This window comes from Chelonia mydas, chromosome 10, assembly GCF_015237465.2.
Source record: "Chelonia mydas isolate rCheMyd1 chromosome 10, rCheMyd1.pri.v2, whole genome shotgun sequence".
Classification (NCBI taxonomy): Eukaryota; Metazoa; Chordata; order Testudines; family Cheloniidae; genus Chelonia; species Chelonia mydas.
This window is the reverse complement of record NC_051250.2, coordinates 34,571,821-34,592,800: the sequence shown is the minus strand read 5'-3', so window position 1 is coordinate 34,592,800 and position 20,980 is coordinate 34,571,821. Positions and strand designations below refer to the sequence as shown.

Here is a 20,980-nt window from a genome sequence, read left to right as displayed (position 1 = left end):
GGCATTACAAACCACAACCCCTGAAATCAGCAGCATTTTCCCTTTCCCGCCCCAGCTACACTTTGTGCTAATCAGCAGCATGGATCAGAACTCCCATCCCACCTGGACAGACTCAGTTCTGCTGCACTGCCCACTCAACAGGCCTGGAGGGTTACGGGGTTTAGGTTGTTGTGGACGTTGATTGGGGGATGACTCCTTTCTGTCCGAAGGAAAAGGGAACGACACAGAGAGCGCTTTGCCAGCTGCTGCCTCTGTGTTGTAAACTTTAGATTGTGAGCACTCAGTGACAGGAACTGTCCCATGCTATGGATCTGCGCAGCGCCCAGCACAAAGGGGCTTTGATTTCAGCTGGAGCCTCTGGACACTATCATCAATTTAAACAATATCAGCAAGTAGGTTACATCAAGAGCTCCCCTGATCATCTTCGTCATGGCAGCATGATTCAGGGGGAGAGGGGACTTCTCTAGCAGGAAAGTCCCAGGCTGCTGGTAGCTTTTGAGCTCCTGCGCTATGAGATACTGTAGTCTTTGTAGTCACAGTGGGATAGTGGGACAAGTGGATGACCGAATCTTCACTTACTATGGAGTGGGTGGCTGCTGCACTCTTCAAAATGTGGGTGTGTAGCCCATAGTAAATGTGAACATAGGGTACTGTGGGTAAGACAAAGGAGTCTCCAGCCTATATGTGGATGGCCGAAATCTTCATCAGCATCAGATCCCCTATGACACAAGGAGTTCATAAAAGCCTACCAACAGTTCATGAGAAGACAAGACAGCTTATTATCATTCGACCATAGCCACGGAAAAATCCTGAGCAGCCAAACCGTACCAACAGTAAAACCACCAGGCCACACTGCTACACCTCCGAGCTCAGCATCACCCAATGCAAAAATTTGCTATCATACTGAATTTGGGGGGAAAAAAATCAGCAAAGGTCTCTGAGCGCCCAAGCAGCAGAATCCACAACAGGACAGACAAACACCATACCACCCCCGTTAGCATTTCCTGAGTCAGAGTGGTAGAGGCCCTGGAAGCACTATGGGATGTCTGTGCCCCTTGTGGATTGTGAAGTCAAATGAAATACACCTGGGCCCATTCTGCACTGGTGTGGTCAATGTATTACTTAAGAAGAGCAACTGCCCAGGGGGCCTAGAGGATGTGTTAGTCCAGCCAACACTTGGAATGAGAAGATCCACAGACCCCAAACTATCTCTTTAGTTACCGCCTGACTATAAATCTTTCCTTGCTAGACTAGGTCACTGAGAAGGTTGTGGCAAACTACCACCAGCAGCATCTAACGGTGGCCAATATCCACTTGGCTGTGGCACAGATGCACAGACGGGTGATCTCGTAGCTCTGGAGGAGGATGGTGGAACCTGTTGGATCCCGTTGATGGAGCTGTCCCCCCAAAGATTCTGCTCGCCGCCAGACAGATTCCCAGAGCGTCAGGACAGGCAGCTGCTTCTCCTCATCCACAGCCCACCTGCAGAATCCCACCAGGCTCAGCCCTATCAACTCTCCTGCTTAGCCTCTTTGTCCAACCACTAGGGCGCATTGCCAAGCTCAAATCAACTGCCCATATACTGAGAGATATGGGGGACAGTGCCATCCACCCAGCTACCCCAGATTGTTCCACAGTAATGGATCTGGGAAAAATCAGTGGTTTGGACTGGGTTGCCCCATGGCTACTCCATTTACATGGCATATTACAACAGAGGTGGGTTGCTGGCCCCACAAGACACTCCCATCCTCACCCCCCAAGAAGGGCAAGAAAACAGAAGAGGAAGGGAAACAAGAGTCACATTTGTAACAAATTAAGTTTTAATGTGAATCCTTCAAGGACTTAACCCCATCGTTCTTCCTTCATGTATATCAGATCTCCAAGGGCTTATTGGCACTACGGTGAGAAGAGGGGCGAGTCTGCCACGTCTGAGAAGGGAGGTGCGGCCCCCTCTAGTAAAGTCGACATAAAGGAAGCGTGGCCTCCACTCTGCAGCGTCAGGATCTGTGGCATACTCGCTGGGCCCCAAGGAGCTACAGAAAGGCAACGCTGTCAGAGGTAGTAGATCCTGGGCCAGGCAACGCGGCCAGAAGAGGCCTTCAGAGCTGGTAAGTGTTACTGTAGTCACAGCAGTCCCAGTCCACCAACTCGCTGCTGTGAAACCACAAACTGATCTCCCTCTGGGCCGTCTCCACAGAGTCACTGGCATGAACAACGTTCCTGCAGCCAAGAGAAACACGTGATAAGGCAGACAGGCAGCCTCAAGGGCAGAACCTGGGTGCCCTTGGGGACATGGTCCTGCAGCCAAGACCCTTCCCCTTGCCTCTAGCCACCACAGATGGGCAATATGCCCATGTCATAGCCTTGGTCACTTAAGTGTTACGTCAGTCCCCCCCAGCATCTCCCCACAGTTTCATTAGCTACCCCCCTGTGAGTACTCTCCCCTCACCCCATGCCACTGGGATGGGGCAACCAGCCCTCTACAGTAATGCTGTCCATGGATGGGTCTACAGGAGGCTCAAGACACAGACTGTCTCAGATGCCAGGGTGCTGCCAAGGAGGTTCAGATCTGTGGGACTGCCAAGCATGGCACATGGGGGGAGGGATAGCTCAGTGGTTTGAGCATTGGCCTGCTAAACCCAGGGTTGTGAGTTCAATCCTTGAGGGGGCCATTTAGGGATCTGAGGCAATAATTGGGGATTGGTCCTGCTTTGAGCAGGGGGTTGGACTAGATGACCTCCTGAGGTCCCTTCCAACCCTGATATTCTGTGATTGATTCTTGATTGATTCTATGACACTGCCTAGCATGGTGGAGCTAGTTGGCTGGCTGGCTCGGTGCGATTTGTACCTGCTGACATGGATGCTGAAATCTCCCCGGATCGTCCCAGGCTTGGCTTCAGCGGAGTCGGTATCTCCTACCATGGCCCTGGAAGTCCTAACCACATTGTAACCTTCCCACACCTGCAATACACACAGGCTCTGTGAGCTGAGACAGGGCAAGCTGCACAGAAACTCCCATTGCACAACCACCCTGGGGAGACAGAACTCTGCTCCAGCAGCCAAACTGGGTCTCCCCTTCAGGACTGATCTCAGGGCCATTATGCAGGCTGACTGGGCCCTGCAGAAGTGTGGGGGGGGGTACTGGGGAAGGCTGGGGTGCCTGGGATCATGTTGAGCTCCTCAGTCCCATCAGACTCCTCCTGCCCGGTGTGAAAGAAGCAGAGTGGGGCAGCCAGCCAGGCACAAGGCAGGGGAGGGCCACGCCAAGCTGAGCCACAGCGCAGAGTCCTGGGCCTACACTGGCAGCATTGGCCCTGTGAGCGCTGATTCTGTGGGGGAGGGGAGTGGAGCAGAGGACAGAGACAGAGTGACGTGCAGGGAGGAAAAAACGAACGGAGGCCAAAGCCAAAAGGGCTGAGCGAGTGTCAAAGCACCAAGGCCTGGGCCGGGGGGAGGGGCTGCACCTGGGACTGATGTCAGCACAGGCTCATCATCTTCTCCCCCCACCGTGATCCTAAGCCCCTCCGCAGGTCACTGGAGCAAGGGGGTTTCATGATGTTTGCACTAAAGTGTCACTCAGCTGGGGAGGGCACACGAGGCTGGTCAACCTCACTTTCCGATTCCCGCGCTCACGCAGGGCAGGTGCTGGTTTCCAGCACAGCAAGGGAAGGGCCCAGTTCCACCCAATATACGGTCCCCTGTATTGCACTGGGTGGGGAGCCTTCTCCACTTGGACCTGGGCAGTGCTTAATTTGTAATGAAAGAGATGCTGGGGCTCAAGCAATTGTTTTACATTCATAACTGACACAGCAAGCCCAGAGGTGCCGGGGCTCTGAACTGCCAGGCCCAGAGGTGCCGGGGCTCAGCACAAATTAAGCACTGGATCTGATGTTGAACAAAGTGACTTTAGAAACCAAAGCCCCAGAGAATATGGATTCCAGGACAGAACGTGTTGGAAGATTCCCTTTCATTGAGAGAAATCAACGATGAAACTAAAGTTAATGTCCTAAATCTACATTCCCATTCCCACCCATCACCTTTAACCCACCCCACCCTTCCCCCACACCCTTTGCCCCTAAACACACGCACATACGCAGCCTTACCATGGCAACCACTGGGCCTGAGGTCATGTAATGGATCAGTGCTGGGTAGAAGGGCTTCCTCCGCAGCTCATGGTAATGTTCTGCCAGGATCCCCTCATTGGCCTGGAAGGAAGGGGGGACCCCAAAGTGAGAAGCAAGCCCTGAGCCCAAGACAGGATCCAGTGGGAAATCAATGCCCCCTCCCTATGGCTAGAAGAGAGAGTTCATTCAGCAGCTCCCGGCAGTCAGCATTTCCTCTGCACCTTCCCTGTGCAGAGAGTGGCTCTACCCAGATTTCTGGGGGAGCTGCAGAGGCAGGAGCCAGAGGACAAACAAACTCAGTTCTTCCTTGGCTCATGGCACCAACCAACGGGGTGTCTCCCCATTTACATTGCCCCAGCCTCCATTTGCGGATCCCAGGGGTGTAGTGGGGACCTAGCGATCAGTGGACAAAGGGTTAATGGACTGGACTCCCACCCCAGCAGAGTCTGGTTTAAATCACCAAGGAGATGAGCCTGGAGGACTCAGTCTAAGCCCGAGCAGGCCTATATTCATACCATGAAACAGCACACTAGTGGCAATTGGCTCTGGCTCAGAAAGCCTGGAACTGGAATAGCAGCGGGCAACCAGCCAGGATTTAGGGGCAACGACAGAGTTGGGGATTGCAGGATTGCAATAATGGAGGCCCAACGATGCAGCGGGAGATGTTGCGGGGGATGTGGGGGTGAGGCTCAAGCCTTCAATAGTAGAGTGTAGAGGGCCAGAGCCGTCAGGGAAGGGAGGGCCAGAGCTGCAGGATGCGTCAGGAGACACACTTACACTCCAGACTGGACCAACAGGGGGTGCTGAGGGCCAGGTTTGAGCTGTGACTCTTGGGGAAGGTTAGACAGCTCCTGCCAGCATGGCCTGGCTCAGGCCAGCGTTGATAGTGCCTCACTTCCAACAACACACAAGCCCAGGCCATGTTTTAACGTTCCCCGCCATCTAGCTGGTCTGTCCAGGTCTCCAGTCACCTGACCCCAGAACAGAGAACCAGGCTGTCCTCTGGGATGTGACAAGCAGGTACCTGGAGCAGCTTCATGCCAACTAGCTTGAATCCACGCCTCTCAAAGCGCTTGATCACATCACCGACCAGCCTCCTCTGCACTCCGTCCGGCTTCACCGCCACCAACGTCCGCTCCTGGATCCCAGGGATCCCTGATGGGCACCAAGAAAGGGAGAAGGGAAGGTTACACCCCAGGTCACCCGTCCACAAACACAGCGAGACTGGGCACCATCCTTCTCCCAGCAGCTGCACAGGGAGCCCTGCAAGGACCCAACCTGAGCAGGGAGCAGGAGTTATTGATTTCACACTGCAGCTGGTTTTGCTGCTCAGACCCGTGGTGCCGGCAAGAGGAGCCAGAAGTTCGGGGAGGATTCCCAACAATCCCAGCACTGCCTGGGTTTTGCTGCCTGGCCCCAGCTGGGAACTGCAGGGTGGGTAGGTTTCTCTCACAGGGTTGGCTCCCACAAGGTGCTGAGCACCCACTGGTCCTGCAATGGGAGTTGTGGGTGCTTGGCATCTCTCACAACTGAGGATTGGGAACAATTTAAGGAGTCTGAGCTCTTCAAAAATCCCCCTGGGGCAGCAGCAGAGGGACAAGCCCAAGCACTCAGATACCATGGTGATAGGCACAGCATCAATACCTCGCTGGCACATGAAGAGAGTGGGCATGCGGGGCCAAAGATCAGAAACTCCTGCAGGGGCTCAGAACACAGGATCTGGAAGATCAACACCTGTTCCTAGAGCCTCCCAGCAAACCTGTCTCAAGGCAGAGACAGTGTTGGGCACAGTGCACTCAGTAATCATCAGCACAGATCTCATGGGTGTTAATGAAAGGACTGGCCAAGCAGCGGGCTCAGGGGAATTAACCCCACTCCCCACCTGTTTGTCACTGTCCGATTGTTCAAGTGTACTGCAAGGCTCCCACCTCCTTCTGAAGGAAGCGGGATGCCAGACTATCAGGACCAATGGGTAGATGCAGAATGGACAATCCTCTGGGATACTGGGCAGCACGATGCACACTGCCCATGGGCATCAGCAGATCAGTAATGCCGCCTCCAATGTCAGCCTGGAGCCTTGCTGACATTGCTCTGCAGTCAATACCCTGTGATCGGCTTGTCCTGGCAGCAGCCCAACCAGAGTACAGGATGCAAACATCATTCCTGCTCAGTGAGGAGTCCCAGTTCTGGCAGCTGGGCTCAGTCACCCAAGAGCCAGAGGGCAGGCCTCTCCCACAGTCAGTGCAAAGGCACAGGGGTCAGAGCTTTGGTGGCTCATTGTTAGAAAAGGCAGGCAGTGCCTTGGCACTGACCTGCAGAAGTGATGTACAGCGGGTAGAGCACAGACCTGGGAGTCAGGATCCCTGGGCCCTCTCCCCAGCTCTGTCACTGACCTGCGGGAAGGTTCCACTCTGTGCCTCAGTTTCCCCATCGGCACAATAAGGAGAATGACACTGACCCACCAGGCTGGGAGGCTGACTTCATTAGTGTCTGCAAAGGGCTTTTAGCTCCTCAGATGGCAGGTGCCAGGGAAGGGCACTGCCTGGCCAAGAGACACCCCCCTCTGCCTTGTGCCCTTTGCTGGCCTGTCTGGAAAGCGGGGAGGCTCATGGTGGTTGAGCGTGGGCGGAGACAGTTACTGTGATCAGAAAGGAAAAGGAGCCTCAGCTCTCAAAGCAAGGCAGTATCCTCACCTCCATTTTAGAGAGGGGGAAAGACACAGGATGGGGAAGTAACTTGCCCGAGGTCACCCAGCCAGCCAGTCGCACAACCTGGAATAGAACCAGATCTCCTGAGTCCCTATCCAGTGCTCCACCCACTAGGCCACACTGCCTCAAATGCAACATTCCCCTCCCAGAGTAGCCACGAGCCTGTGACCACACAAGGTGCAATTGGGGCTGGGCTGCTCAGGCTGCAGCCGACAGGCAGAGACCAGGTCAGGGCACAGGCAGCAGCGCTAGCAGCCCCCCTCCCACAGTTCTCGCTTCTGCTCAGCGTCAGCCCCAGGCTCCTGCAGAGCAAGCCCTAGGGACATGGGGCGTGCAGAGTGGAGAGTTGCTCTTGCTCTGTGCTAGCAGCGAGGGACACCACCCCAGCTGGGTCATCTTCACCTACCCACACACTTCACCTTTTGGAACTACAGCATATCCCTACGCCAAATTCCTTGTCGCCAGCCGGAACTACTGAGGGCTGCGATGCCTTGTATCCTGCAGCCACTGGACTAGCTGGAAGGGCCTGGCTCAGCCAGGGGACACAGGTGGGGGTCGGGGGTGGAGGCAGCTGGTGCTCAGTTCCTCTTTGCTGGTGACTCTCTGCTGGGTGGGGAGCATAGACCAGGCAGGAGAGAAGATTTCTGGATCCAATAGGACAGACCCATAATGCATTACAATTGGAGCTCCCCAGGCAAGAGCCAGGTGGGGAGAGGAGACATGTGCAGGAAGCCCCTGGGCCTACCAGGAGTTTGCAGGGTCTTCAGCCTGAGGAATGGTTTCTGCGCTCCCCCACTCCCTGCTCAGCTCAGCCCCTGCCCCACTGGGATGCTGCTGCAGAGGATGGCTGCTCTTAGCTGCTTTGGCTGAGCTAGCAGTGGGCTGGGCTTGGGGCTGGAGCTGTGTCAAGGCCGCAGGGAGCTGGGAGAAACAATCCACTGTGCAAAGTGCTCCCGAGCCAGGCGGGGAAGCATGGAGCATCACAGCCTGCAGCATCTGTGGGAAGAGCTACCAAGCAGGAGCCACAGTGCCAGCCTCCAACACACAGCTGCAGACACCACCCCAGCCTCCTTCCCACCCAGATCACTGCCTGCCCATAGCCCGCCCCCACCCTCCAGTATGAATTCTTCACTTTCAGCTCTGCCATCCTGGTCCATTGCCTTGCCCCTACTCCACCAGTCTGGGCAGCCCAATTATTTCCTTCTCCCACTCCTGTCTCACAGGGGACTTTTCACTCCCTGCTGCCGCTGCTGCATGGGGTGACCCAGCTACCCCACCTCACCAAGCCAGCACCCTTCCTCTCTTCCCTGAGTCCTGCAGTGTCAGGGGGGAGGGGAGCATATTAGTGATTTCCACCCCAGCTGCTTGAGACCTCCTGTCCCATGGGTCTGAGTGCTTGGGAGAGGGCCTGGATGGAGTTGTGTGTATTGTACAGCAGGGAGCACACAGGCAGCACTAGCCATTCCCCAGGATATGAGAATACACCTTTCTGCAGGATTCCCCCCCCATCTAGCAAGCAAAAGGGATCCCACCTCTCCCCTTTCAGACAGCTGAGGCTCAGCTATCTGCTAACTGGAACCAACCAAGCTGGAGGCCTCAGGGGACTCATCTGTTTCCAACCTCAGCCCCTTAGTATTAACCAGACTCCCAAAGGCCAGGCCTGGGCTTAGCCAGTCCCATGGGGAAGGGACACAACTCTTTAGATCTCGCTCCAGCCCGCAATCTCTTCCCAGGTGCTGAAGGATGAGCAGCCCCCATCTTAGCAGAGGGAGACAGGACTCAGGAGCCTTTTGAGTGGGCTTGGACTCGGCTGGGTGTTCTCTCCAGCCACCTGCGAGGGGCTACACAAAATGTACGTGATTTGCATTAAGTTGTGGGGTCCCAACACACTTTACAGGCTGTATGCCAACAAAGGATCAGGTCAGCCACCCCGGGGCAACTCCTCTGAACTGGCAACACTAAACAATGGTCCAGGACAGGACAGGAAGACCCCACATGGACGTAGCAGCATAGCTCTGCCAGCACAACCCCATTGTGCAGATGTAGCCTGCCCCCCTGGAAGGGGTTTTTCCATGGATGTAGGAACACCACCTCCCCAGCCGAAGTTAGCTCTGGCGACGGACACACTCTGCCCTCAACACAGCTGCATCTACACAGGGGGTAGGTCAGCATAGCTACATGGTTTATTCACGCTCTGACCATCATAGCTCAGTCGATATCACTTGTAAAGGCAGACCAAGCCGGAGGCTCCTCTCATCTCCACTGTAAAGTAGGGGGAGAATTGATGGAGGCAGCAGCATGGTTCTGTGCTTTGACCATGGAACGGGGAACCAGGACACTGGGATATATCTGCCCTTCGGCCCCATTTGTTTGCCCCACATGTGGCTATAACCCACACAGGCAGAACTAAACTTGAGTGCAGGCTTAAACCCGGTCAGATTCATGGTGTGGACAGTCCTCAGGGACTCCAGTGCCACAGGGCTGGGTCAGACTAGATGGTCCCTTCTGGCCTTAGTCTCTGGATCTCAGCTTGATCCCATCCACACAGGCAGGACAAATGAGTCCCAGTAATCAGGGCTAACGCATGGTCAGTTCTACGGTGCAGCAAGGCCTACGTCAGAGCTACACCTTGACTTCGGGCCTTGCACTTCGCATTATTTGATGCCCAATTGTTTGCCGAGCTGCAGCCATCGCTGGGTGTTGGACTGAAACTGCTTGGAGCCAGGCTAGCAGCCCACTGGTGACTGTAAGCAGAGGTTCCAGCCTAATGCAGCATGCTTTCAGTAATCCAGGCCTGGCCTATGCTCGGCCCCAGGGCAGTGGATTTTACTAAGACCATACAGACGGACTGCAGGGGAGAACCCACTTTCCAAATGAAATACCTGGCCAGCTTGAATCTATCCCTCTTTTGCTAAGTTACAGGGGATTTCTGAAAGACCCCAAAGCTTTAAACTAAAGTTCTCACTTCTCTCAAGCAGGGGCCTTTGCAGCAGGAGGAGAGAATACGGGGAAAAGATGAGTGGGAAGAGAGTGGGATGTAGGACCCACCGAGCCTGTCACCCATGGCTGCCCCTCAGCCCCATGTCAGACGCATCCCTAGCAATGGTGCAGGTGCCGCCAGCCCAGGCCGTGCTTGGGGGTTGTGACACTGCTGAAGATGCTGGACCCAGTCTACCCGAGCCCTTACGCTGTTCCTAGCACTAGAGCAGCTGAAAGAAAAAGGACGTGAATTTTCTAGAGCAGGTACTGCCGGACACATGCCAAACACAGAGGGGAGTCCAAGGATGGGGTAGCTTTCCCCTTTTGGCCAGCACCACCTCCCTCAAGACAACTTGGGAAGGGCTGATTGTATCTGAGCTCCACTGTCTTAAATACTGTACTTCCTCTTTCCTCCCAGAAGTTTGGAAAACATTCTGGTCCCCTGCTCAGACCAGGGCAAGGGGGGATCATGCTGCTGGGGCACCAGCAAAGGGGGATCAGGCTGGCTGGACTGAGCGTTCTTGGCCCAGGCACCAGAGGGAGACCCAGCAGCTTTCTCTGCAGTGACAAAGGGACCAGCGCTCAGCATCGAAGCCCTCCCACCCCGCAGCGCCATTCCGAGCAACAACGTAGAAGTAAACAGCCCTGCCGTCTTTGTTCCAGGTTACAGTTTAAACCCACAATAAAACAGCGTGGGAGAAGAATCTCAGCAGGGTGGCGTGTGCATTTTTCATTCTAGACGATTTCATTCCAGCCCTATTTATAACCAAGGCGGCGGGGCCCAGAGAACTGGTGGTGGAAGAGGGTCGTCCCGGTGCAAAGCAGCAGCAGGATCTGGCAGCCTCAGTCCCTGGAGCTTTAGCCAGCCCCCTCCCCCTGGCCAGCAGCTGCCTGGAGGCTTGCAGCTCTGGGCAAGGGGCTCGCGGGGAGGGAGCAATTGCAGGCAGTGAGATCACAGAGCCAGCCAGCTGATGACCCAGCTGGGAAGCAGCAGAGGAAGCACATCCACAGGGGGACTGGAATCCAAAACAAACGAACTGGAAGGTGGGGGTGGTGTTCCCCATGCACGTGGAGATATTGCGCTTACGAGACAAAGGCTAGGAGGGGGTCTCCCTCCCCCGGCCGGCAGCGATCAGAGCAGCGGGCGGCTTTGTTGTCAGTTTACAGACCTGCCCGCACTTTCCTCAGGGCCCGCCGGGTGCAGAGGGCAAGTGCCCCCGCACGGCCGGGCTCGGGGCAGCTAGTCCACCCGGCCTCCGCCGGGCTTTGATGCTGCTCGGCGCCGGGAGTGCGATCTGTGAGCGGAGAAACACCCGGGGGGGGGGGGGGGGAGAGATGGGAGCTGGTGGGGGAGGAGGGGGGAATGGGGACAGGGGAGCCCCGGGCGCTGCAGACCGGGGGGGGGGGCATAAGGGGTCCGGGAGAGCCCCCGGCGCCGCGGGGCGGGGGGGGGATCGGTCCCTAGCTCCGCACAGCTCGGACTCACCGGCGCTGTAGGGACGCCTGGAGCCAGGCCCCAGGGAGCGGGCTGCTGGCGCCGCAGCCTCCGGCTTGAGGCGCTCCGGGCCCGGCGTGGAGCCGCACAGACTCCGCTGGCCCTGCAGGAGGCTCCTGGCCACGCAGCGCTGGAAGAAGCCCATGCTCGGACCCGGGCTGCCCGCTCCCCCTCCCAGCGGACCGGGACAGCAGGGCACAGCCCGGCCGCTGGGCTCTGCCTTCTCAGGCTGGAGTTTATAGTCCGGGCTTGTTGGGGGCCAGGGAAGCCCCCCCGCAGCACCACCCCTGTCCCGGTGAGGAACAAGGGAAGTGTCAGGTTTCCGTCCCACCCCTTAAAGCGGACGCGAGCCCCACAGGCGGCTGCACCGGCCCCAGCTGCTCTGTCCCTCCCTCCCACGTGCACCCTGCACCGGCCTCCGGGAGCCCAAAGCCGATCCCCCGCCCATTGCATGGAGGGTACCAGCCACCCCAGGGCACACAGCGCTCAGCTCCTGCCCTTGGAGTGCAGCAAGCCCAGAGCAGAGCCTGCCCCGCTCCAGGCATTCAGCCCCGGGGGCCTCCCTCCCCTGGACTCCTGCTCAGCCTGGTCACCTCCCTCTTCCCAGCAGCTGTCACGGGTCTGTCCTCCCGCTGACCCCTGCAGCCAGAGGCCAAGCTGATAGGTACAGCACAAGAACCTCCAGGAAGGGCTTAGGCTCCCCCTTAGAAAACTCAGGTGGAAGCCCAGGAAATCCAGTCTGGGTACAGGTTGCCCCAAGGTTAGAGAAATGAGACAGGAGCCCTGAAATCTTCAGCCCTTACAAACCTCCTTGGGAAGGGAGGGCAACTGTCATTCAACCAATGCCCTGAGAGACCCTGTGCAGTTCATGGCTCATCCACCCCAGCCCAACATCAGCACTAGGCTCTCCCCTGGGCAGGAAGCTATGACCTCCCCCCACTTTACAAGCCAAAGCAGGGCTGGAGCAGGAGGTGGCTCCTGGCTGCCTGTGCACATGGCTCCAGCAGCAGAGAGCAGCAAGGCCCACAGAGTGTTTCCGGGAGGGACTGTACAGAAGGAGTTGATACAACACAGCACCTGGATGAGACACTATGGGGAAGGACGGCTGGTAAGTTATTCGGAGGAGAGGTGGGGACCACCTGCCATGGTGCTTGGAAAGGCTGTGGCCTTGACTAAATTCTTTGCCTGCACAACCCCCAGTCACACCTGTGGGAGTGTGGCCCCTCTGGCCTCCCTGGAGCCATTACAATGGCAGCTGTACATCTGCTCCTGTAGACAAGGAAGTGCAGCCACATCCCCCACCCCCTCAAAGCAGAAGTGGCTCTGCTGGATTGTTCTACACGACTCCTGCTGTCCCTACTTACTTACCACTTCAGGCACGCCTGTTCTGCGCCACAGTCCTGCCACTGGTGATGGGAGAGCCTTCACCTCAGCAGCTTCCTCTGGCACCTGGAGCAGCCTTCGCACGTGACTCTAGGAAGGTATCTTCCATTATCTGGCCCCCCCTTTGGGTCAGAATTTGCATTGCCACATACAGGCTGAATTGGGTTACTTTGACTCTTGGCTTGGATCTAACCGTTGTTGTGCACGTTTGGAAAGAGATTTTAAATTTTAGGCAGCTGCAGTACGAGCTCCTCTCTCCTGGCAGTACCCATGCACCCCATTCTCACACACGATAATTGTTAGTCACATCACTGAACTCGCTATTGGAAGGCACGCATACTACAGCAATGAGCAAAGCCTGAGAACAGACCAGAACACAGGATTACTGCTGCATCTTAGGCCTGACCTGGTGTTTCTCTGCCAGCCTCCCCCTACAGAGTGCCAACTATGCCAAAGTGTGTGAGGATTCAGAGATGTGAGAAGATATCCTGTGCAACTTCCCATGCAAGCGGCTGGAAATACAGATATCAGCATGATTCCTTCATCCCGGGGAACAAAAGAAAGACCCAAGCTAGGTAGAAGCTGAGTTGGAGGCCCTTCCTAATTAATAGACATTTAGTTGAACAGGAATCTGGAAAACTGCTCTCACCCTGTAATTATGTTAGGGACAGGCTCACACTCCTGGGAAGTCTCACTCATGAGGAGAGAGGCAACAAAACCAGAAGTTTGCATTAGAATATGAAAGGGGGGGGGGGAGAGGGGGGGAGAGAAGAGAAGCATTTCAAAACTGATGCTCCAAAGAATGTTTCAAATATCTTATTCAGAGTTTAATCTAAGCAGGTGAATCTGAACAGGGAATGGAGGACACTTAGCACTTTGCATCATCTCCCTGTTACAAACAGGGAAACAGAGGCACAGAAACTAAAACGTGCCTAGGGTTACACAAAGTCAAGGCACAGCTGGGAACAGAAGTTAGGTCCTCCTGCCACCCAATCCACTTCCCTGTGCACCAACAGGCGTGAGAGGGCGGCTAGTGGATGGTACCACAGCTGCAGTCACCACAAAGGTGTCTCATGGATCTTTTGTACAGAAGATGGTTTGCTTCTATAAATCTCTGGTCACCATTAAAAGACCAATCACTCCTGACAGTGGTAGCCGTCACAGAGCTTTTACTGCTCACGGTAAATCATAGGGGACTACTGCAGTAACTCAGCTTAGAGAGCATGGTGACAGCTGGCAAATTTTGCTGTTTTAATGGTGACCATCACAAGCTCAGCAAGGGGCTCTAGGGACAGCAAACCACAAAAGAGCTGGGATTAATTTCCTGTAATTAATTTGATAACTGGATGAATTTTATTTCCCACACACAAGATTCCTGAGACTCTTCTTAGGACAACTGTTTGACTCAAACATTTCTATTTAACCAGTTCCAAGCTAATGGAAAATTGTAGTCACTAAGTGTTTTCTTTAAAAGGGAGGTAATTTGAACTAGTTCCCAGAATGCTCCTGTCACATTTGTATGCATGCACTAATTAATACTACTTTGCGCTCATATAGTGCTCACTGGATCTCCAAGACGCTTTACAAACAATGAATTAAGCCCTACAACAGACCTGCCCAGATGGGGTAATTGAGATGCAGAAGAGTTAGGTGCTTTGGCTCAAGGTCACAAACCCAGATCTCTGGGCTCGCACTCCTGGGACAGATCCACAAGACCATTCTTTGCTGCTGTACTGTTCATACAAGTCATACAGTATCCATCACGTGTTATTGATGAGCGAGTGTGCAGCATGTGCTCTACAGCTGTGAATCTTGTTATTCAGACGTTTCCTATTACATCAGAACTCAAGACAATGCCTCCTATTCAGGTCCCAGTGGCATTAAGAGCCAAACTGCCCCTACAAGTCAAACTGCCACAGCCTTCAAAAATACTTCTCTGTCCCCTCCTAAGAAGCGAGCACACAGCCTAATCTTCCTGATCACTCACTGCACACAGCAAACCCGTGTGCCCTTGATTTGACTCTTCCCATAAGTCCGACCTTGTTTTCAAAATCTCCCTGCTGCACAGGTTGGTCTTCAGCAGTAAGACAGCCCTCCAGAGAGGATAGCTAGCTGATAGCACTTGCACCTGAGCAAGGCTGGGCCAACCAACATCCTCCTCCATCTGTAACAGCCCCAGTGCACTCTAGTGGAAATCGAGAGGAGTCTGGCTATCTGCTCTGGACGGTGCTGGCGAAATACCAAAGACAAGAGCTGGGAGTAATGAGAGAGAAAAAGGGAAAGGGCTTTAGAGGAAGACCTCATACTTCACTGGCGGTGACCAACAACTGAGGCAAAATGCACCAAAGCTCTTAGGGTCTAGAGGCAATGACCAAGCAGGTGAAGGATTGGCCACATACCCAGGAGCAGGGCTATTCTTTGTGGACAGGGAAATGCAGCTGATGCCCAATCCCTCTCCAAGTGCAACAGTGGATTAAAGACAGTGGTTGTGTATAAATGCCCCCTCTCACTCAAGACCTGCTCCTTGGGCACCTTCTGGCCATAGTCTCTCACTTTCCTGACAGCAAACTGATACAATCCCTGCAAAGCCAGCACAGCTCTGGAAGAACAGTGTCTCTCAGCTATCATCAGCCTACCCATTACATTCTGACCATAGATGAGGCAAATGACCAGAGAAGAGGCAGTCACCACCACTTTCCCTTTTGATCCCAGACCTGCCTCTTCCTTCTGTCTCCTTCATTGTTTCCTTCCTAGAAGGCAAGAAGAAAGCAGAGGCAATGGAGACAGGAGGCCTGAGATATCTGCAACTCTGTCCCCTGCATGCTGGACGCATGAACAGCTGAGAAAGGGACAGACCAGGGATAGACTCGATCGAGATCTTGCTTCCCACTTCCCAAAAGTGGAAGCCACATGCTGACGTAGTCAAGGCTACTGCAAGTGGAAAAGAAGGGTGATGTACAAACAAACAGACTAAGCACTGCAGACGTGATGCGGAGTCAGCAAAGGTAGTCACAAACTTCCTGACATCACATTGCTGGTGGATGCATCAACCCATAAATGAAATGGGAGTTCCATCTCAGGGTCCCATTGACCCATAACTTCTCTGCTGAGATTGCCCACAAAGGAGCATTAGTGGATGTGAACAAGCAGCCACTGGGAAATTGACTGGAGTTTTTGATTCAAATGGGCAACAAAGATGAAGGGCTGTTCTCCATTTCCCACCTCTTTCCAGATGATCCCGATATACAACAGCAGGGTATCAGCGTGTGTACAAGGGAGTTTGGTTTCATGGCAGAAGGAAGAGGCAGCTCTGTTACAGAGGAATTAATCTTATTAGGAGAGACTGAAAGGCCAAATACACCAAGCCTTTTATCCACAGAGAATCCCACCTGCATTTGTCAATACAACCAGACATGCAAAGGGGCTGCTGGATGTGCTCTGAAGTAGCCCTGCCTTCAAGCCAGATAACAAGGAGAGCTTCATCCATGAAGACCGGTCCATTTTCTCCCAAAACAACTGGAAAAGAGCTACTAAATTTTAAAGCAACAGTTGGGAATTCTGCTCTGGAGCAGCTCTCATTAATGGAAGAGAAGGTGCCTCCTTCCCCTTTCCAGTCCCACACACAGCTCCAAAGCAAGGCCATTTGATAGTCCATCAGTAGTCATATTCCTGGCCTGTTCTCACTGTGCTCAGCTTCTCTATGCTGGTCCCCTAAACCTTTTCATCTGAGTGAAGCAAGCGCAGACACTCTCCAAAGAGCCACCTGGTCACTGATCTACAGTCCCCTTGCGTTCCAAGGGGCAAATGTCACAGCTTGTTGCAATGCAGCAGGTCATTGCTCCCAGAACAGTGGCACCAGGAAAGTTGTTTTCTTTTAAAGAAGCCAAGTATCAAGGACTCTACCCTGGTGCTGACACATCACAAAGGGAAATACACATGGCCCTGTGTTCCCAGTACCCTCTCACCCAGTCCCTGTAGCCTGAGTGTCACCCCACTCCCTGCAGTAGAGTCCATTCACAGTGATCTCCAGTGGTTAGTGTAAACATCCCCCCTTCACAATAAAGCTTAATTCACTGTGGATTGTCTCTCACCTACAAATTGTAACGTTAACCTTCCCACTCTGCGCTGGCATCTCTCTGCCAGCAGGGTTGGAGGTTAAGCCACTGGGCTGCTCCCATGCCCCAGAGCAATGACGGGAAGGGACAGTAGATACACTTGATCAACATGCATGGTCATCTGCTTGCCAGTCAGGACGTGGAGGCATACTAGGAAACGGTCTGGAAAATCTGCTTACTGTTGTAAGGAAGGGACAGCCAACATAATAAAAGGACCAGTCTCTTCAATTACCACCAGATACCAAAGCTTTTATCATGGAAGACCAACTCTGCCTGAACCTATAGCGACCTCAGATATGCTGGCATAGGCCTTGCGTGACAAACATGGATGACAGACAGATGCTAGAGTTTAGCAATTTCAGATAATGTCAGTCACAGATATAGGGATCTTATGAACCACAGATGAACACCTTCTTTGGTTGGTGAGACTAGCCACCTTACAGGTGACCTACAAAGTGCAAACAATTGCCTTTGTGGCCTTTTTGATTCTTTTTATGGGTGAATAAGGCTTGGTAGCTTTAGTACGAGCTCCAGTGACTCCATCATCCAGGCCTGGATTCCTTCCAGAGTCCTGCCCTTGCTTAATTGTTCAGACAGGGGAAAACATGCACTTTCATCCCAGGTCAATATTTTGCTATGACTTCTAAGTATTGTGCAAAGACACACAAAACGGGTGCCAGCCTGGGAAGCAGTGCACAGAAATGGCTGTGCTGTGTCCATGGCAGAAGTCAAGCCCCACTGGATGTACTTCAGTGCATACACAGGCATTGCCAAGGCCCTGAGCACCCAGCCAGCTACCTTCTTGTACAAGTGAGGGGACTGTTTTCAGAAACACAAGATGGAAGTGGAGCTCTTAGAACCAAAATAGGACTGAGCGCTCTCTCCCCCCTACCTGGATATGAGAATATTCCTGCTCCCCAAAAATGCCTGGTTTAGGAACACTGTGCACACTGGCAATGCTACTGCAAGGCTCCTTGTTAAGAGTCTCCTTTGCCAACACTACAGTGCAAGATCAACCTGCACATCTTTCTAGGTGGAAACTCATTCAGGTGTGCACCACCTAAAGGAAATTAGCTTGAGATTTCAGGAGGCACCAAAACAACTGCTCTCTTCCAACAAGCAGCACTGCTTCCTCAGTGGTGGCACGTGAATCCACGAACATCCAGGGTATGCAAATCATTCAACCCTGGCTCTGGACGGCCTCACCACCCTAGTGGGGATCAGATGATGAAGTAATGCTTCAGACAGGACCGCCACAGAAATTAGAGACCATAAAAGCAAAGACCATGTCCCAGTTGCCTAACGATGGCACAAATGTGCTACTGGGGCCATCATAAACTTTGGCCCAGTCAGAATGGAGACTGTTGAACTTTGTACCCGCCACTCAACCTCCAAGATAAAAACCCCTTGGTCTATCCCAAGATTAACCTTGAATCCAGGTATCCCATGCTGCAGCATCATGCACCTTTGAAAATGTCTTCCCATTTTGGGATGGACAGGAGGGCAAGAACCCAGTGCCTCTCCCCCTCATACTTCCCATGGTAAGAAATGCCTTTCCAACTAGCAAAGCAACTTGATGGAGCTAAGAAGCTATTTAAAACAACAAAGTAAGCACTTTATTTCCATTAAGCATGTTGTTTTAGTATCACAATGGAATGATGAGGAAACATTAAAAAACCCTCAAGTTTCTAAATCCCTGAAAATAGCAGGGAGGCTTCAAGGCAGTTTAAAACGAAAGGGAGTGACACAAGTGCCGAACCAGTCCCGACATCACAATTCTCCTCCAAGAGCAGGGCAGGGGCGGGAAGGTGGAATGATGCGAAGGTGCGAATGTCTGAAGTAGTCTTTGGCGTTTCTGCCTCATGATTGACACACACAAGATTTGTCAAGACGACTCACTGAAATCTCTGGACGCAACAAAGTGCTACATTAGTAAAACAAGAACCCAGCAAGATGACTTTTCACATGGTGGGAATGCCCTACGGTTGGCGTTAAGACGCATTCTTGCGGGCAGTGCTGCTGACTCAACGGGGAGGCTTCTGGGTTGGGTAAGGAAGCATGGTGGTGCGTGAATCCAAGAACATGTGCCCATGCACAAGACACTGCATCATCCTCGAGTACTGACGAGAGCAGGGAGGAGAAGAAGTGGTGACAAAAGAAGTACAAATCCATTCTTTACAGTGATCAATACGAGTCCAGTGCAGAAACTATAGCTTCACAGTTCCCGGCGGCAAACTGTCATTGCAGAGCCTGTAGTAGCGCAGGTCATTCACCAGTCTGTGCACGTTCTGGGTAAAAGATGGCAGGTCCTGGAGAAAGATCAACACAGTTACAGTGACAATGGAGTAGGGCCTGCAAGTACCTATTTTACCACAGAGAGCAGTATTTGGCATTGTCCTAGTAAATCAATGAGCAAAGACAAAAGCCCCTATTTATTTCACCTGTAATCCAGTTCTCCCGTAGATGCCAGAGGAATACCTTATGGCAGTTCCCTCCACTCGATCCCAGGGCAAATCCTTGATGTAAATATGCTCTTATTGAAATCTCATATTAAGAGAAGCCACTTCTCTGCCTGGAATAGTTCTTCAATCTAATGGCTAGTTATTGAGAATGGGGTTCCCTGCAAGAGAAGCTTGAAAATCCTGGATTTTATTTACAGGACTGATTTCTTAGTGTGCCTAGGCACGCAGAACATGAGCTGGTATCATATGGCCAGGGGAGGAGCCATCTGCTAGAACAGCAACCTGTGTGCTTCTTTGCAGTGGAGCCACGCAGGGCAATCCCCAAGTTTCCTAGTATGACAGGACACATGGAAGCAAAAACTCCTATTTTCCAACTGCATTTGGCTATTTTAGAAGCCAACAAGGAAATGAAGGCTATTAGCCAGGATGGGCAGGGATGGTGTCCCTGGCCTCTGTTTGCCAGAAGTTGGGAATGAGTGACAGTGGATGGATCACTTGATGATAACCTGTTCTGTTCATTCCTTCTGGGGCACCTGGTACTGGCCACTGTCAGTAGACAGGATCCTGGGCTACATGAACCTTTGATCTGACCCAGTAGGGCCATTCTTATTTCTTCCCGGTTTCCTGCCTCCCTCCATACAAATCCCCTTCTAGATCAGGAGCACCCAAAGGCCATGTGCGCTCCCCGGAGCTTGGAAGTTGGTCTGTAACCATTGCCAGGTATATTTCATAAGTAGGGCTGTCAATCACAGTTAACTCATGCGATTAACTCAAAAAAACTGATTACGATTTAAAAAATTAATCGGGATTAATTGCACTGGTAAACCATAGATTACCAATTGAAATTTATTAAATATTTTGGATGTTTTTCTACATTTTCATGTATATTGTATCCTGTGTTGTAATTGAAATCAGTGTATATTTTTATTATAAACATTTGCACTGTAAAAATGATAAACAAAAGAAACAGTTTTCAGAGTGGTAGCCATGTTAGTCTGTATCAGCAAAAAGAACGAGGAGTACTTGTGGCACCTTAGAGACTAACAAATTTATTTGAGCATAAGCTTTTGTGGGCTAAAGCCCACTTCATCAGATGCATGCAGTGGAAAATACAGTAGGCAGATATATATTACGTGATAGACCCAGGCAAGTTGGGTACAGCAGAGTCGCAGAAGGCAGATATACTGGCCACTGGATAAGCAGTTTTCTGTTCCCTGACTGACCAGAGCAGGGGCTGTTCCAGGCTAGGGTGGGCACATGACTCCAATTAGCCTGCAAAGAGTCAGGTGAGGCTGTTAAGCTAATGTAAACACCAGACTCTAATTAAGGCCCCTCTGATACTATAAAAGGGCTCACTCCAGTCAGGCAGAGGAGAGCAAGTGCAGCTGAAGGGCTCGGTAATGAAGACACCCTCAAGCCACTGGAAAGGGAGCCCTAAGGTAAAGGTGAAGAAGGCATTAAGAGAGAGAAGTGGGGGAGCTGTGGGGAAGTGGTCCAGGGAAATATAGCAACTCTGGAAGTGAAAGGTTGGCTACCAACAGCTGCTGCCATTAGGGTCCCTGGGCCGGAACCCGGAGTAGAGGGCGGGCCCGGGTTCCCCCCAACCCGCCGCTACAGAAACACCTCCTGGGAGGGGAAGACAGGCCTCTGTCAGGACAGGAGGCTAAACTGTTTTTGAATAAGCCCGTAGGGACAACAGACTGTGGGAGTTCTC

At 52.9% G+C, this 20,980-nt stretch overlaps 2 protein-coding genes across 5 annotated transcripts in view; both read right to left on the bottom strand.

Moving 5' to 3' along the window:
- Positions 1-1,797: 1,797 nt before the first annotated feature.
- On the bottom strand, positions 1,798-11,591 carry NME4 (NME/NM23 nucleoside diphosphate kinase 4). Its single transcript, XM_037911595.2, has 5 exons — positions 11,298-11,591; positions 5,149-5,279; positions 4,104-4,205; positions 2,849-2,961; positions 1,798-2,220 (listed from the first exon to the last, which is right to left on the bottom strand). The coding sequence occupies exons 1-5, from the start codon at positions 11,449-11,451 to the stop codon at positions 2,100-2,102; spliced, it is 621 nt and encodes a 206-aa protein (XP_037767523.1). The 5' UTR covers positions 11,452-11,591; the 3' UTR covers positions 1,798-2,099.
- Positions 11,592-18,397: 6,806 nt separating this feature from the next.
- The window catches only part of XPO6 (exportin 6), a 113,460-nt gene continuing 110,877 nt past the window's right edge, over positions 18,398-20,980 (bottom strand). For all 4 annotated transcript variants that reach the window (XM_027834013.3, XM_037909962.2, XM_043523605.1 and 1 more), the window contains one exon: positions 18,398-19,113. In XM_027834013.3, coding sequence (XP_027689814.2) covers positions 19,012-19,113 — 102 coding nt within the window. In that variant the 3' untranslated portion in view covers positions 18,398-19,011. The remainder of the gene's footprint in view (positions 19,114-20,980) is intronic.

What these genes read in the sequence shown, in the direction of transcription:
- NME4 (XM_037911595.2), bottom strand. Translation starts at nt 11,451, where the DNA reads ATGGGCTTCTTCCAGCGCTGCGTGGCCAGGAGCCTCCTGCAGGGCCAG. An exon ending in CAGGCCCAGTGGTTGCCATG is followed by an intron (nt 2,962 to 4,103) that starts GTAAGGCTGCGT and finishes TGTGTATTGCAG; the next exon opens with GTGTGGGAAGGTTACAATGT. An exon ending in TTCAGCATCCATGTCAGCAG is followed by an intron (nt 2,221 to 2,848) that starts GTACAAATCGCA and finishes TCTTGGCTGCAG; the next exon opens with GAACGTTGTTCATGCCAGTG.